Here is a 15,300-nt window from a genome sequence, read left to right on the forward strand (position 1 = left end):
AATCCAAGCTTTTACAACTATTAGCAGAGAAATTCATCCACATCTCTACACCCATTATCCAGGTTCTTCCCAAGGATTTCATTTAAACACATCCCTATGATGAAGGATAACAGTCAGGCTGCAAACGTACTAATCGAGAGCTTTAGTTTGCTGTAGAGCCTCGCCCATCACAGTAAGTTCAGCAGAAGTCTGGTTGGAAAGTGTTTGTCAGAGAGATCTTCCCACTGATGGCAGAGTGTGAAGCAAAGTGCCAGGTACACATGAACACGTTTCAGGCTGACGAGGCAATGGGGAGCCCTCGCACGTTCAGAGTAAGCGCTGATAAAGTGGAGAGCTATCAGGCTGAAGAGTCCTCCGCTGCACTGTGAAATGGAGGTTTCTCACCTCCCTCAGCAAATGACAACAACCTGGCAGCTGTTCTCTGCAGCTGTTTTTGTCGCTCTGCTGAAATCCAAACAGTAACGACTTTAACACATTTCAAAAGTCTGGAACTCTTGACTAAATGTAGGAATGGTGTTAGCTTAGTGTGAAATATGACACACTTTTATGGATTTAATCACACATTTCATTTAAAAAAAAAGATGGTACCAATTCTTCAGGTGTATTTTATCTTCATTTTTGACAGCAAGTGAATCATCGGATGCTGGTCAGGTTAAGTGGTTAGTAATTTTTTCGATTTTTCCATTAAATTCTGTATTTTGTGTGAAGAAATCAGCTGTGGGAGCATTTGTTAGGAAATGGAAGACATACAAGACCACTGAAAATCTCCCTCAATGTGGGGCTCCAGACAAAATCTCACCCCGTGGAATCAAAATGATCAAAAGAACAGTGAGCAAAAATCCAAGAACCACACGGGGGGGAGCTAGTGAATGACCTGCAGAGAGCTGGGACCAAAGGAACAAAGGCTACCATCAGTAACCCACTACGTCGCCAGAGACTCAAATCCTGCAGTCCCAGACGTGTCCCCCTGCTGAAGCCAGTACATGTGCAGGCCCGTCTAAAGTTTGCTGGAGAGCATTTGGATGATTCAGAAGAGGATTGGGAGAAAGTCTTACGGTCAGATCAAACGGAATTAGAACTTTTTGGTAAGAAATCTATTTGTCATGTTTGGAGGACAAAAAATGCTGAGTTGCATCCAAAGAACACCATGCCTACTGTAAAGCATGGGGGTGGAAACATCATACTATAGGGCTGTTTTTCAGCAAAGGGACCAGGACTACTGATCCGTGTAAAAGAAAGAATGAATGGGGCCATGTATGGTCAGATTTTGAGTGAAAACCTCCTTCTATCAGCAAGGGCATTGAAGATGAAACGTGGCTGGGTCTTTCAGCATAACAACGATCCCAAACACACTGCCCAGGTATTGAAGGAGTTGCTTAGTAAGAAGCATTTCAAGGTCCTGGAGTGGCCCAGCTAGTTTCCAGATCACAACCACATTGAAAATCTTCGGAGGGAGTTTTAACAGTCCAGGTACAGCCCCAAAACATCACTGCTCTAGAGGAGATCTGGATGGAGGAATGGGCCAAAATAACAGCAACAGTTTGTGAAAACCTTGTGAAAACTTACAGAAAATGTTTGACTGCTTTCATTACCACCAAAGGCTATATTACAAAGTATTGAGTTGAACTTTTTGTTATTGAGCATATAATTATTTTCCACCATCATTTACAAATAAATCCTTTAAAACAATCAGACAATGTGATTTCTGGACTTCTTTTTCTCATTTTGTCTCTCATAGTTGAGGTATATCTATGATGAAAATTACAGACCTTTCTCATCTTCTTAAGTGGGAGAACTTGTACAATTGATGCCTGAATAAATACTTTTTTGCCCAACTGTATCTATCTATCCATCCATCCATCCATCCATCCATCCATCCATCCATCCATCCATCCATCCATCCATCCATCATCAAGACTGGCTGCAGGACCTATCCAAAAACACTACATTATTCTTCTTCTTATATTTAAGAAGAAGAATAATGTAGTGTTTTGAATCTGGAGGGACAGATGGTGGTGGACTTTGCGAAGAGGATGGAAATGGCTGTAGTCAACACTTACTTCCAGAAGAGAGAGGAACATAGAGTGACATACAGAAGTGGAGGTAGGAGTACTCAGGTGGACTACATCCTATGTAGACGAGGCCATTTGAGAGAGGTTAATGACTGCAAAGTGGTGGTAGGAGAGAGTGTAGCCAGACAGCACCGCATGGTGGTGTGTAAAATGACTCTGGAGGTCAGGAAGAAGAAGAGAGGGAAAACAGAAAAGAAGACCAAGTGGTGGAAGCTACAGAATGAAGAAACTTGTGAGGAATTTAGGCAGAAGTTGAGGCAGGTCCTGGGTGGTCAGGATGAGCTTCCAGAGGACTGGGAAACTACAGCAGAGATTATCAGGGAAACAGGTAGGAAGGTGCTAGGTGTGTCATCTGGAAAGAGGAAAGACGGTAAAGAGACTTGGTGGTGGAATGAGGAAGTACAGGAATGCGTCCAGAGGAAGAGGTTGGCTAAAAGGAAGTGGGATGTAGAAAGGACTGAGGAAGGTAGACAGGAGTACAAGGAAGCGCAGCGTAGAGTGAAGAGAGAGGTGGCAAAGGCCAAACAGAAAGCTTACGATGAGCTATATGACAGGTTAGACACAAAAGAAGGAGAGAAGGACTTGTACAGACTAGCCAGACAGAGAGACAGAGATGGGAAGGACGTGCAACAGATAAGGGTGATTAAGGACAGAGATGGAAAGGTGCTAACAACCCAGGAGAGTGTACAGAAAAGATGGAAGGAGTATTTTGAGGAGCTGATGAACGAGGAAAATGACAGGGAAAGAAGGGAGGAAGATGTGGTTGTTGTGGAGCAGGAAGTAGCAGAGATCGGAAAGGATGAGGTTAGGAAGGCTCTGAAAAGGATGAAGAGCGGAAAGGCCGTTGGTCCTGATGACGTACCTGTGGAGGTATGGAAGTGCCTAGGAGAGACAGCAGTGGAATTTCTAACAAGGTTGTTCAATAGGATTCTAGAGAGTGAGAAGATGCCTGAGGAATGGAGGAGAAGCGTTCTGGTCCCGATCTTTAAGAACAAGGGTGACATGCAGAACTGCAGCAACTATAGAGGAATAAAGTTGATGAGCCACACAATGAAGCTGTGGGAAAGAGTAATGGAAGCCAGGCTTAGGAAGAAGGTGGAGATCTGTGAGCAGCAGTATGGTTTCATGCCCCGTAAGAGCACCACTGATGCCATTTTTGCTTTGAGAATGTTGATGGAAAAGTACAGAGAAGGTCAGAAGGAGCTGCATTGTGTGTTCGTAGATTTAGAGAAGGCGTATGACAGGGTGCCGAGGGAGGAGCTGTGGTACTGTATGAGGTCGTCTGGAGTGGCAGAGAAGTATGTCAGAGTAGTTCAGGACATGTATGAGAGAAGTATGACGGTGGTGAGATGTGCTGTAGGTCAGACAGAGGAGTTCAAGGTGGAGGTGGGACTACACCAAGGATCAGCTTTGAGTCCTTTTTTGTTTGCTATGCTGATGGACAGGCTGACAGATGAGGTAAGACAGGAATCTCCCTGGACAATGATGTTTGCGGATGACATTGTAATTTGCAGTGAGAGTAGAGAGCAGGTGGAGGAACAGCTAGAGAGGTGGAGGTTTGCTCTGGAAAGAAGAGGTATGAAGGTCAGTCGTAGTAAGACAGAATACATGTGTCTGAACGAGAGGGATCAAGGTAGAAGCGTTAGGTTACAGGGGGCTGAGGTGAAGAAGGTGCAGGAGTTTAAGTACTTGGGGTCAACAGTTCAGTGTGATGGGGAGTGTGGAAAAGAGGTGAAGAGGCGAGTGCAGGCAGGTTGGAGCGGGTGGAGGAAAGTGTCAGGAGTGTTGTGTGACAGAAAAGTGCCAGCAAGACTCAAAGGAAAGGTGTACAAGACAGTGGTGAGACCAGCTCTGCTCTATGGGTTAGAGACGGTAGCAGTGAGACAGAGACAAGAGGCTGAGATGGAGGTAGCAGAGATGAAGATGTTGAGGTTCTCCTTAGGAGTGACCAGGTTAGACAGGATAAGGAACGAGTACATCAGAGGGACGGCTCATGTTGCCTGTGTTAGCGACAAAGTCAGAGAAGCCAGACTGAGATGGTTTGGACATGTTCAGAGGAGGGATAGTGGATATATTGGTAGAAGGATGTTGGAGATGGAGCTGCCTGGCCGGAGGGCAAGAGGACGGCCAAAGAGGAGATATATGGATGTCTTAACAGAGGACATGAAGTTGGCTAACGTTAGGGTAGAAGATGTTCATGATAGAGTGAGGTGGAAAAGGATGATTCGCTGTGGCGACCCCTGATGGGAAAAGCCGAAAGAGAAAGAAGAAGATTCTTCTTCTTATATTTGAATACAAATTGATTGAACACATTTTTTTTAACCAGAAGTACACACTTCAAGGGGTTTTGAACATTTACTCTAAAGAACTGGTAGAAGGAGAGATCCCTGTGTATCTGCTTATGCAGAGTGCATGAGCGCATACACAACATAACAAAACAAGAGGAAATTTCATATTATTTTCCATGGTTGGAAATGTTTTCATAGCACGCTGAAGTACTTTACATGCTGTGTAAGAAAGAGGCTGTCAGCATTACCGATGAGACGTCTCTCAGGTGGGAGCTGAACAGCAGTTTGGTCTGCAAAACGACAGAGGATCATGTGTTCCTGGAACAAAAAGCAGACAAAGACTTGTAGTCTATTACACAGATGAGCAAAACGTTTCACGACAAGCCCTCTCAAAACTTGAACATGGAAAAAGCACGGACAGGAAAATTGCACGCATCAGTCAAAGAAATCTCAGAGAATACTGTTATGTGTGATTTAGTTCCACCAATGTGTTTTTTGTGCTGCGTTTAGACCTTATCTGCTCATCTAACTGTGCAGCCATGAAACCACAGTCTGGGGAAAAATCCTTAAGGTAATCAGTTGCATAGAAACTGAGTAAAAGCAGTTTTCATTGTCTTATTAAAGAACCACTCCAATGAAACTGGTGTTTTTGGTACTTTTAACATGCTCTTATGGCATTTAATGAAAATTAAGCATAAAATTGCATTTCTGATGTCCGTCTAAGCAGAAAATGTCCTTAAAAAAAAGGATAGTTTTATTGATTTTGGCCAAAAACCTCATAATCATAACTAAAAGACCATTGGTAATGCTTTAAAAATAGCTCAAAAGATGATTGGAGTTGGTCTTTAAATTGCACCAACACAACACTTTTCATATAAATGTTAACAACTGAACATTTTTTGTAGACATTTTGGAAAAAATCCCTTAATCATGGTAATAAACCACACATTTATTGGGACAACATTGGCCATCACTTTACCCCTTTAATATCTGCTTGGAAACCGTGTTTGAAACATGCAAACACAGACGCACATAGTTGTGGACCTCATAGAGACCACATTACAGATTTCATTGATGGTGCGGTTGGGGTTTGTAGATAATGAGCAGAGGAACATGGTACACAATCCTACCGAAGCACTCCATTTAAACAAACATGGCGATTTTTCTTTGATACGATATTAGTTTTTCTAAACCATAACAGTTTTTCTTTAAAGTCAAATCGATAGTCTGTGTTGCCAAACCTTTGGCAGCAACATCAGCAGCCACACTAACAAGGTCTCGTGTGGGTTTTTCCCTGTTCAGCTCAATCTACATTGGCTTTGTCTGCCTTTTTTACTCATTAGTGCCTTATGAGAATTCCACTTGAAGCCGTTTGCTTGTTGGTAATCCTTTTCATTTGTGTGATGCATGATTGTGTCTGCATAAGGTGAAACAAAATAATCTGCAGGGTTTTTTTGTTTTCATCTTTAATAAGGGTTTCAAAATTCTTAGTCTTCTCTTTCCAAAGCCAAAGCTTTCCTGTTCTGCTTCATTTAGGAGTCACTGGTGAGAGTGGCGAGTCATCTCTGAAACTGCCTCCTCTTTAATTGATGCAATTTCTCACCGTGGAGGCTCTACAGCGAGCGCACGGACACATGCATCTCAAAATTAGCTTTGGAAAAACAAAACCTTATGCCATTACTGTCTTATTTTTCCTGCACGATTGTGAGTTTGCTGTCAGTCATCTTAACTACTGTAGTTACAGCATGACAGCTACGGTTCAGGAAAACAAGGCAAATGCAATTCACCTTTCCCTTCTGCCAAGTGTTTGCAGAGACACAGGAAACAGGTAGGATCTTAGCACCGAGAGTTAATAAATAGCAAATGTCAAACACGGCTGTTGAAAGCAAAACCAAAGTGGGTGACAGACCCGATTTAGAGCTCACGCTGAAAGCTGCAAACACAGTTCCTCCCAGTTCAAAGAGGCTGGATTTATCCTGCTGCGCTCCTTCGTGTTCTGCTTGCTGCTTCTGTTCATGTTTTGATCATTTGTTAAAAAAAGGTGCACTTGTTAAAGGTTTTGATGTCCATGTGGTAAGATGAATAATCGCTAACATCGCATCGTGTTTAAAAGGCTGAATGTGGTGAAGTGCAAAAGAAAAGAAGTTGAAGATCGGCCAATGTTGTGACATGTCAATGTGTGGTTGCTATGGTTAGGACCTGCAGCTACTTCTGCACAGATTTTCCCGGAGGCACTGACAGGGCCCATACATCAGCGTGGGATAGCCCCCCCCTCCCCCCTCCCCCCAGAGTGCAGCGGTGTGTCTGCGCTGAGAGATAAGGGACTAAATGACTGGAGGATGCAAGATTTACTTTGTGAGAGATGGAGAATTTTTTTGAAAAGACAAAAATACTTATGTATAGAATCTTAGTCCGTTTAGGTTTCCAATTGAAAAGAAAACTAAACAAACAAACAAACAAATAAAAAGGATTTTCAAAGGAAACTCAATGTGCCAAACCTAAAACAGAAAAAAGGGCAGACAAATTATTACATTTAACAGAAATCTACTAATTAACAATATAACTCAAAAAATAAAAGTGACAATAAATCAAAGACCCTTCAGTGATGATTCTGTAGTTATGAAGTATTTATGTTTTAAGATTAATGGCTACCTCACAATGAATTTCAGTTCTTTGACATTTTTAGGAGCAAAAAGAAACTGGATGTCAGGAATGATCAACTACAAGCTTCAGTCGCTTATTTACTTAAAAATAACATTTTCATGAGTTGGAGATGAAGATAATTTACTACACACTACTCTGATCATCTCTGGAAATGTCAGGAGTTAACGACTGGGTTACGAGAAAATGTTCTCATTTCGGTAAGCGTGGTTCAGGTATTTGAAACTTTACATTAGAAAATACTAAATCAAAGTTGAAGAGTAATCAGTAAGATATGAAAAAAACACTTCTGTATGACAGCAAAAAAGCTTACCTTATATGTCAGAGTTTTCCGAAACTGTTCACTAGAAAACAAAATGAGAACATTAGAGATTACGTTTCAGAAATATTATTTAACAAAATCAGTTAAATCTATCCAGATGGTTTATGCTGGCATCTTTAAATCCAATGATTTACTTTTTTAACTTTAAACAAACAAAAACGTTATTTTTTTTAAGAGCTTTATGTTTTGCAGGCTTTGCCAACAGACATGACCGCTTGATGCTTCTACCCCCATGTTTTATTATAGAACTGTGTGCAGTTGCATCAGAATTTGAGGTTTCTTTTATAAATGAAATAAAACTTTACATTCATTTATTTTGAGATACTTATAGACCTTTGTAAAAGCCAGTTAACTGTAGGGAGTGGGGAAGACAAAGTGGGCATACAGCGTCTTTAATCTTACATCTGTATCTTTGTTGTTTGGTATTTTTTTTTTATAATTAACATAATCTGTATATATTTTAAATAACTGATCTGCATTTGCCATGTTGATTTCTAAAATAGTTATGTCTATTTTTACATAATAATTAAATAATTCATCTTTGTAATGTGCTTTATTGATACCTAAGGATTCTTAACTCTTTCTGATAAAAGTTATGAACCGGATAATGATAAATCATTTAATAAAATGGTTTCGGTAGAACAGGGGTGGGATTATATAAATTCGCTTCCTTCTACTCCCTTTCAAGCAATATTCAATTTTATGTCTAATTATACTAAGTTTGATACGTCCTTGTACGAATGTATAACTGATGATTGTAATGTTTTCTGTGTATTATTCTTTTTTTATTGCTTGAAATAAACCAAATCAAATCAAAAATCTTTTTTTTTTGATCATATGCTCTTAATATTTCCTTGATTTATCCTTTGTTCCATAATTTCTGCTTTTAATTTCATATAAGTATTTAGAATTTTAACGTTTCTAAAGGGATATTAAAACTATTTTAGCATGTTTCTCTTAATTAAATGGAGTCAGCTAATCTCCTGAGGATAATCAGGTTTGGAGAGCTCTTTAGTCTAGTGTTTCTTGTACTGAGGTGCCCTTGTATGCAGTGCAGCAGACTCTGAGACTTTTGGCAACAAGATGAAATAGAGAAACTTAAAAAAGCCTAAATTTATGACTTCTTAAGTTGTGTCTCGGCACCATAATTTGCAGTGTGCCTTATCTGTTTATAGGACCCAATCTTGCTGGGAAATCAGCACTTTTATTATTTTCAATTAAAACAAAGTTGGTTTGTTTGAGAATAAATAAGATGAACTTTAATTTATGGAATGGCTTATAGACAAAAAAAATAAAAAGAAAAAAATCAACAATTGTGGGTTAAGAACTTAAGACATGAAAAAACAAAACACATCCACACAAAATGACTGAATTTAAAAAAAGAAGAAAAGCAGGCTGTCAAATTTCCAGAGCCCATAAAACCTGGGAACTGCTCAAAAAATGTCTGAACCTGCATAATGTCCACCTGAATGCCTGAAGATGACCTTAGGGAGGAACAGTCAGGACTGACAGGGTCAGGTTTGGACCGTCTCTGCAGAAACTGTCCCACTGATGCAGTCTCTTCTTCAGCCACCAAGTCTTCCTTATTTTAAGTGTGAAGAAGTGGTCATGAAGAATCAGACTAAATGCATCTTTATTATATAACCTAAGATGTTTTTTTTCTAAACGGACAATTAAGAGCTAAACAAAAACTATTTTTTCTGGTGTGTAAAACATGTTCTTAAAGTAGCCAAGGAAAAGTTCAATACTTTGTCATTTTTCATGCAATTGGTCCTGTAAGGTTATTCTTTTTTCACGTTTGTGTGCATTTCTGTCATTTCTTGGCAAACATCGGTGACAGTGATGAGGCATGCACAAAGAACCAGTTCAATTTGAATGTATTAAATAAAAAGCAATGTGGATGGGTTCTTGTCATCCAATTATTCTAGCTCCAAGATTCTTAGTTAAGCCTGTAAAGCCCACTACATCAAATCATTGACAGAAAATGCTATTTTTTAATTAAGATGTTAGGAGGAACAAATATTGACAGGAATGTTCAGGAAAAAAAGCATCCTATTTACCCACTGTCTCAAATTTGATCCACACACTTTTAACACAGTAACTGTTATATAAAGAAACGCTTATCAACAAGTTTTGAAATATTTTAATACTGAAAGTAGTCATTTAAAAAATTGAATAACAATAGATGAGTTATTCCCACCATAAAGTTTTGAAAACCAGCTAAAACTTTCCCGACAAAAGTTTTTTTTTTGAGATTTCATGGAATCAGCCATTTCGAAAAAACAGGAAAAGTCCTTATACTGCCCCTAGTGGAATGATGATGAACTACAGGGTAAAAAAACATGGACCAAGTTCTCTACAATGGGTTTTTAAGGAATCTTTAGGTCATGCTAAGAAGATAGGGGTCTCTGAAAAGGTCTACATTAAATATGATATGAATGGTTATTTAGGGTTAAGAAGTATTTCAGTCTGACAAATAAGTTTCAAGATTTACTCATGTTCTATTTTTGTTGATAAAATGGTTAATGATCTTTTTAGAAAAGGATTGATCCTTTCTCTTCAATTAAAAGTTCTTAACTTTTATTGTCTAGATTACAACAAAAAAACTTTCATTAAAAAAATGAAAAAGAGCACAACTAAATGAAAAGAGGGAAATAAATCCCTCTCGAGTTCTTTTCAATGTTTATCGCATGAAGAGAAAGGCCACAGGGGTGCTTTTGATTATATACGGTGGATGATCTGTTTGACATTAAATTATCTCTGTTAGTCCAAGCAGAATTTCCTGTCAGACTGTCTATCACGTTCCTGTGACTGTCTTTCAGCGAGAACACCGTCCTCAGGAGCTGACAAACAATAATGAGAATATGATGGACGGGGAATGCTGTGTAGATGCTGTGACACTGCCGCCTCGCTTTGTCAGTGGTGCTGATAAGAGACAAGAGCCGAACAAAAAAAAAAGAGCAAAGAGAGACATTATGTATTTTCCTAGTAAGAAATGGAGTGAGGCTGATGGGAATCTTTTCTTGTGATAATAAACATATTAAAAAAAATCTGTGAAATAAAGAGGAGAAACGCAGTGACTGCATTTTTTTTTTAAGGCAGATATCTGGAAAGCTGAGGCTTGAATGAGGTGTGGTGAATGGGTGCAAACCTCTTGGGGAAGGTGAACTTCACTGCATTCTGTATGAAACCGTAGCAACAAGGACTGATGACAAAGGCGGACTCAGCCTGAATGCAATGCTCCAGCACCATGTCGGTTGCAATGCCACATGCATGGAGGGCAACCTGAGAGAAAACAGGAAGAAAGCAATCACAAAGTACATTACTTCAGCCCGTGAAGAGTGTTCACGCTGAAACATTATGTGTCCCTAATGGAGAGACTGAAATCGAGCGTATTTGAGAGTGTGGACTCGGCCGCTGCGATCGTTTCATAAAAGCTGCTCATGCTACTACGAAACATGAACGCTGTCAGACGTTAACCACCAGAGTGTTAAAACAAACAGAAATGTATTGGTGCCATAAGAGCAGAAGCACGACTGCATCAGGACTCCTGCAGAAGGAGGTAAACCGTGCATGATGATAAACACCTCGCAATTCGTTAGGATGCCTCCGGTTATAAATGGGATGGCAGGGGACTAAATTATTGAGTTTTTCAGCACATATAAGGTATGGAAAAGGGATAGCTAAAATATAGGAACAAGCTTAAAAAGTATGGGTTGGTAAAGTTTGAGACAATGAATACTGATAGTCTGAACGAACCCTCGTAACACAAACAGCCATTTTTATATTCCATTCTTGCTTTTCAAGATGCTGGCGTCTGGAGTCTAGATTTACAGTGCGTTGCCTTGACATCATTGCCACAGAGCAGAGATTCAGAGCCGATCAGTGCAGCAGTGAGCCAACTGGCTGGAGTTTCACTCCAGGGAAAGGGAAGACAGACTCTCAGAGCAGCACATGAAGCCGCGCTTCTAAATTTTGTATTTCACCGGTGGTAGCTGGAAAAAATCTTTGAAGAGTTCTATCGTCATGGAGTTAAAATTTGAACATGTTTGCAAACACGTTCCAAAAACAGGCTATCAAAGCTGAGGGCATAGCACCCTTTCAAGACAGAGAAGATGGAAAACCTAAAACACCACTCCTTGCAAAACTAAAGGCACCACGATGAACATAAAGGGTAAAAAAATACAAGAAACTGTATAACAGCTAAATGACAATTTACAGGGAAAAAAGGATCAAATCTTTTATTTTTTTAAGATAATGCAGGACTGCGACTTGTGACTGCTGAAAACATGCTTTAAAAATACAAAGTCAACATTTTTATTATTTTTCTATGTTAAGAATTGTATAAAAATAGTAGAAATATTGTATTTCAAAAATAATATAAAAAGTAAATTGAAAATAAAGTGTGAACCACGACCCCCCTTTGGGGTTTGCTGCTGCAGGGCTAGATGAAGGTCCAGGTGCATTGTGGATCAGGCGGCAGTGGCAGATCTATGTCCACTAACTTCACTTCTTTGACAATGAAAGAGCTTGAGGTTGAGTGTAAGATTTATAAGAAATAAATGGATACAGTTAGACTCACCTCACAATTTGGATACTGGAACCAATCTTTTCAATAGAGCTTGGACTTTTTTATTTTTGAAGTTTCCCTGAATAATATGTGACAAGCAGATTTGAAGCTCCCAGGTGGTACCAGAACATAAAATTGTCCTTATTGGAAGTGAGGGTGGCTTCCTTGCACTTTGGTTCAGGGAACAAGACCTGAATGTCACTTGTGCTTATGCTTCTAATGCCAGGTCAGAGTAGCTGAACTGGCATTAGGATGTCCAAGAGGGCATCCCTTCTAAAGCAGGCTGTGTCATAGTTTATTTATTTATTTATTTATTTATTTAATGTCCACATGGTCCACAATCTAGATGCCAAATAGGTAAATATTTAATTTTTTCATAATCTATGTGTAAATAACAAAAGATAGTTAATGGAAACCGGTAAAATATGATGAATCTACCTGAACTGGCAGCATTCAAATAAAACACGGGTCTAAATTATAAATGTAACACTGCAATAAGAGAAGGATTTGTTATGAGTGTCACATACCCTTATATTTGTGACATGATTGGCTAACAATCTACTTTTTTTTACAACAACCACGTATATGAATGTTGGTAATGAAGATATTTATAATTAAATAGCTAGGAAGCAGCACATTAAGACATCTTTTTATAGTTTTAGAGAAAAGCTGCAGGTTAATTGCTTGACACTGAAACTCACACATCAAATCAATATTGACAAATGAACATCATTAGTTTGATCCAGCCACTGTAGTACCTTCCAAAAAGAGTCAAAACCATTTACGCAGATCACGTAGACATAAACTTACTGTAATATTTCTTATAAAACCCTCTGACTTTTATATCTTATATTAAAAGGAACCACTTCTTCATTACATATTAAATATGCATTAACAAAACCTTTTTCTAAGGATTTACAGAAAGGAAAATCTGTATTTCAGTGCAGGCATCAAACATATGGCCCTCTGAATAACCATATTTGGACGTGGCTATCTTTAAAAAAGATGCTTCTTGACAAGCCTTTGCTCAATAACCTTATCCTAAAATAATGAGGCTTCATTACTCACTTTTATTCAAGTGATCATGTCCTGCCCCTGGTCTATCCAGACTAATTCAGCAATACAGCTGTCCATATTTATCATCATAATCACTGTGGTCTTTTGCCAAATAGCACTCTGAGAGCTTCATCGGGGGAAAAACCGTCTGCAGCATTTTTTTCTTCTTTGTGCGTTTTTCTTTTTTTCCTAAAGATTTTAAAGTCAAAATTGGATTTTACTTATGCTAAAGTCTGTGTTAACACCAAACCCAAGAGTCTTTAAAAAATGTTTAAATTGTTATATGTAACATAGAACATTCCAGTGACAAAGACCTAGATATAAGAAAGACTAATTTTTTTTTATAAAGAGCTAAAACAAACAAAAAAAAACTACCCTTTATGGGATAAATCATTAAATTAGGGAGTTCAGAAATAAACCAGATACTCGTGGCCCCACCGTCTTTTGGCGCAATGTTATCAGGCGGGAGAAAGGATTAAAATCGCATAAATCTATTAAAACGGTGGTTCACAACTTCCCAACCTTCAACAGCTTGAATGAACAGACGCGGACTAAGATTAGAAGCACCGCAACATAATTAGCCTGAATAAATTAAAGGGTGGCTAAAAATGGGACCTTGTGCAATGCATCACAGCTTTGAAACCTTTGTAATGGGAAACTCCTCCAGGAAGCTGGAGGCAGAAGGAGAAAGATTAAAAAAACAAACAAAAAAAAACCTAGCAGTGCAGTGATGTATATTTAGGCCTCATTTGACTAAAATCAATAAGAGCAAGTATCCATTTCTAGGCAGGTAATGGCCACGTGTTGTTGAAAACAGTAACTTGTGCAGTTTGTTTCTTGCTAAGTGGAACGGGTCTCAGCGGAGTAATGATGCTGGAACAAAGCTCAAACTAATTACAGCAGGTACATGCTGCAGACATTCCTGTTTGTCCCTGGGAAAGCTGAGGTGTGACTACAACTGTGGGTTCTTTTGAAAGTGGGTTAAAACACGCCAGTGGAGTATGTAAGCAAATAATGTGCCTTTATCCCACTTTAAACCTGATTCAAACAGCTGCAGTTGATCCCATTTATGCTCTGAATTCAAACTATAGGATTCATGAATAGTGAGAAATTGCTGGGAAATTTCAAGCAAATAAAGAAAAAAGCATTGAACAAATTGGTTTAAGTTTTAGTAAAACTTAATATTAAATCCCACTAACATAAAATAATAATAATTAATATTTTTAAAACAAAACTTGGATGGAATACATTATATAAAATTTAGTTGTCATGCCGCAAGATTGTACAGTATTTAAAAACTAATGTTAAGGCTATGAATAAAACTTTAGTTATTATTAAAACAATATCAAAATAATCGCCGTTTTACGTTTTTTATTAAAGTATAAATCTCACTAACATTTAACAAGAAATGAAAATGAGTTTTTGGATGGAATACATGAAATAAAAATGAAAATGTTAAGCTGCAAGACATCTCGCACAAAACCTCCTCCAGCTGTAGGAAGCAGACATGCGTTGTGTGTGAACACCTTGGGCTCAAGAATGCGTGTTTGGCACGTCACATGCCCAGTGTGTACAAAGCTAAAGACAGATGTTTCAGTTTGGATAAAACAAAAAAATGATTGTGGTTCTACTTTTTTTTAATTGAAAAATAAAACATACTAATATTTATAAAAAACATTTAAATTAAAAGTTTTTGGATGGACCACATTTAATAAAAAAAGTATTTCAATTAAATAGTTTCTAAAAACTTTGTTGGTAATTACTCTGGTAAACTGCTTTTTTTTTTACTCTCAGAAAGTCCGAAAGATTAAAGCAACTCATTAGTTTAGACCAATTCAGAAAACTGAACACCCTACAATTAGAAACTTTATTGGAGAAAATAAAGCACTATCTTTGTTTTTCTCCCCAAAATAAGTGCATGTTGGCATTTTCAGTTTCTGTGGAAGGAGTATGATATGCGGATGTGCTCTTCTTCTGCAAATACAGGCTTTATGTCACTCCTAAAAGAAACACTAATTCTGGCAGAATAGAACTTCATTTATTAGTAATAATATAATGTTAAATGAAAACGCACACAGTCATGATCACAAAAGTAATTGAGTTCAAATGAGCCAACAAAACCGACTGAATTATCTAGCTAGTTTTTGCTAATTCGATCATTTTAACAACTTTTAAATGAACTGTGAAAATGTCAATAGACAGCTTATGAAAAGGTTTGTTTCTCGGATTTTACCTTCTTGGAAAAAAAATCCTAAAAATGTGCACTGGGGGCAGAAAATGAGGGCAATGAAACTTTTGACACAGAAATATGGAGATAGATCATAAAAACAT

At 38.3% G+C, this 15,300-nt stretch overlaps 1 protein-coding gene across 6 annotated transcripts in view; it reads right to left on the reverse strand.

The window, feature by feature from the left end:
- LOC144990327 (glutathione S-transferase C-terminal domain-containing protein-like) overlaps nucleotides 1-15,300 on the reverse strand; it is a 52,104-nt gene that overhangs the window by 1,264 nt on the left and 35,540 nt on the right. For 5 of the 6 annotated variants that reach the window (XM_078943509.1, XM_078943508.1, XM_078943510.1 and 2 more), the window contains 3 exons: nucleotides 10,495-10,628; nucleotides 7,335-7,365; nucleotides 4,609-4,678 (listed from right to left, as the gene is read on the reverse strand). In XM_078943509.1, coding sequence (XP_078799635.1) covers nucleotides 4,609-4,678; nucleotides 7,335-7,365; nucleotides 10,495-10,628 — 235 coding nt within the window. The remainder of the gene's footprint in view (nucleotides 1-4,608; nucleotides 4,679-7,334; nucleotides 7,366-10,494; nucleotides 10,629-15,300) is intronic. The other variant, XR_013654326.1, reaches the window with a different exon arrangement.

This window comes from Oryzias latipes, assembly GCF_053564925.1.
Source record: "Oryzias latipes strain Hd-rR chromosome 1 unlocalized genomic scaffold, Olatipes_Hd-rR_3.1 chr1_Y".
NCBI classification, from domain to species: domain Eukaryota; kingdom Metazoa; phylum Chordata; class Actinopteri; order Beloniformes; family Adrianichthyidae; genus Oryzias; species Oryzias latipes.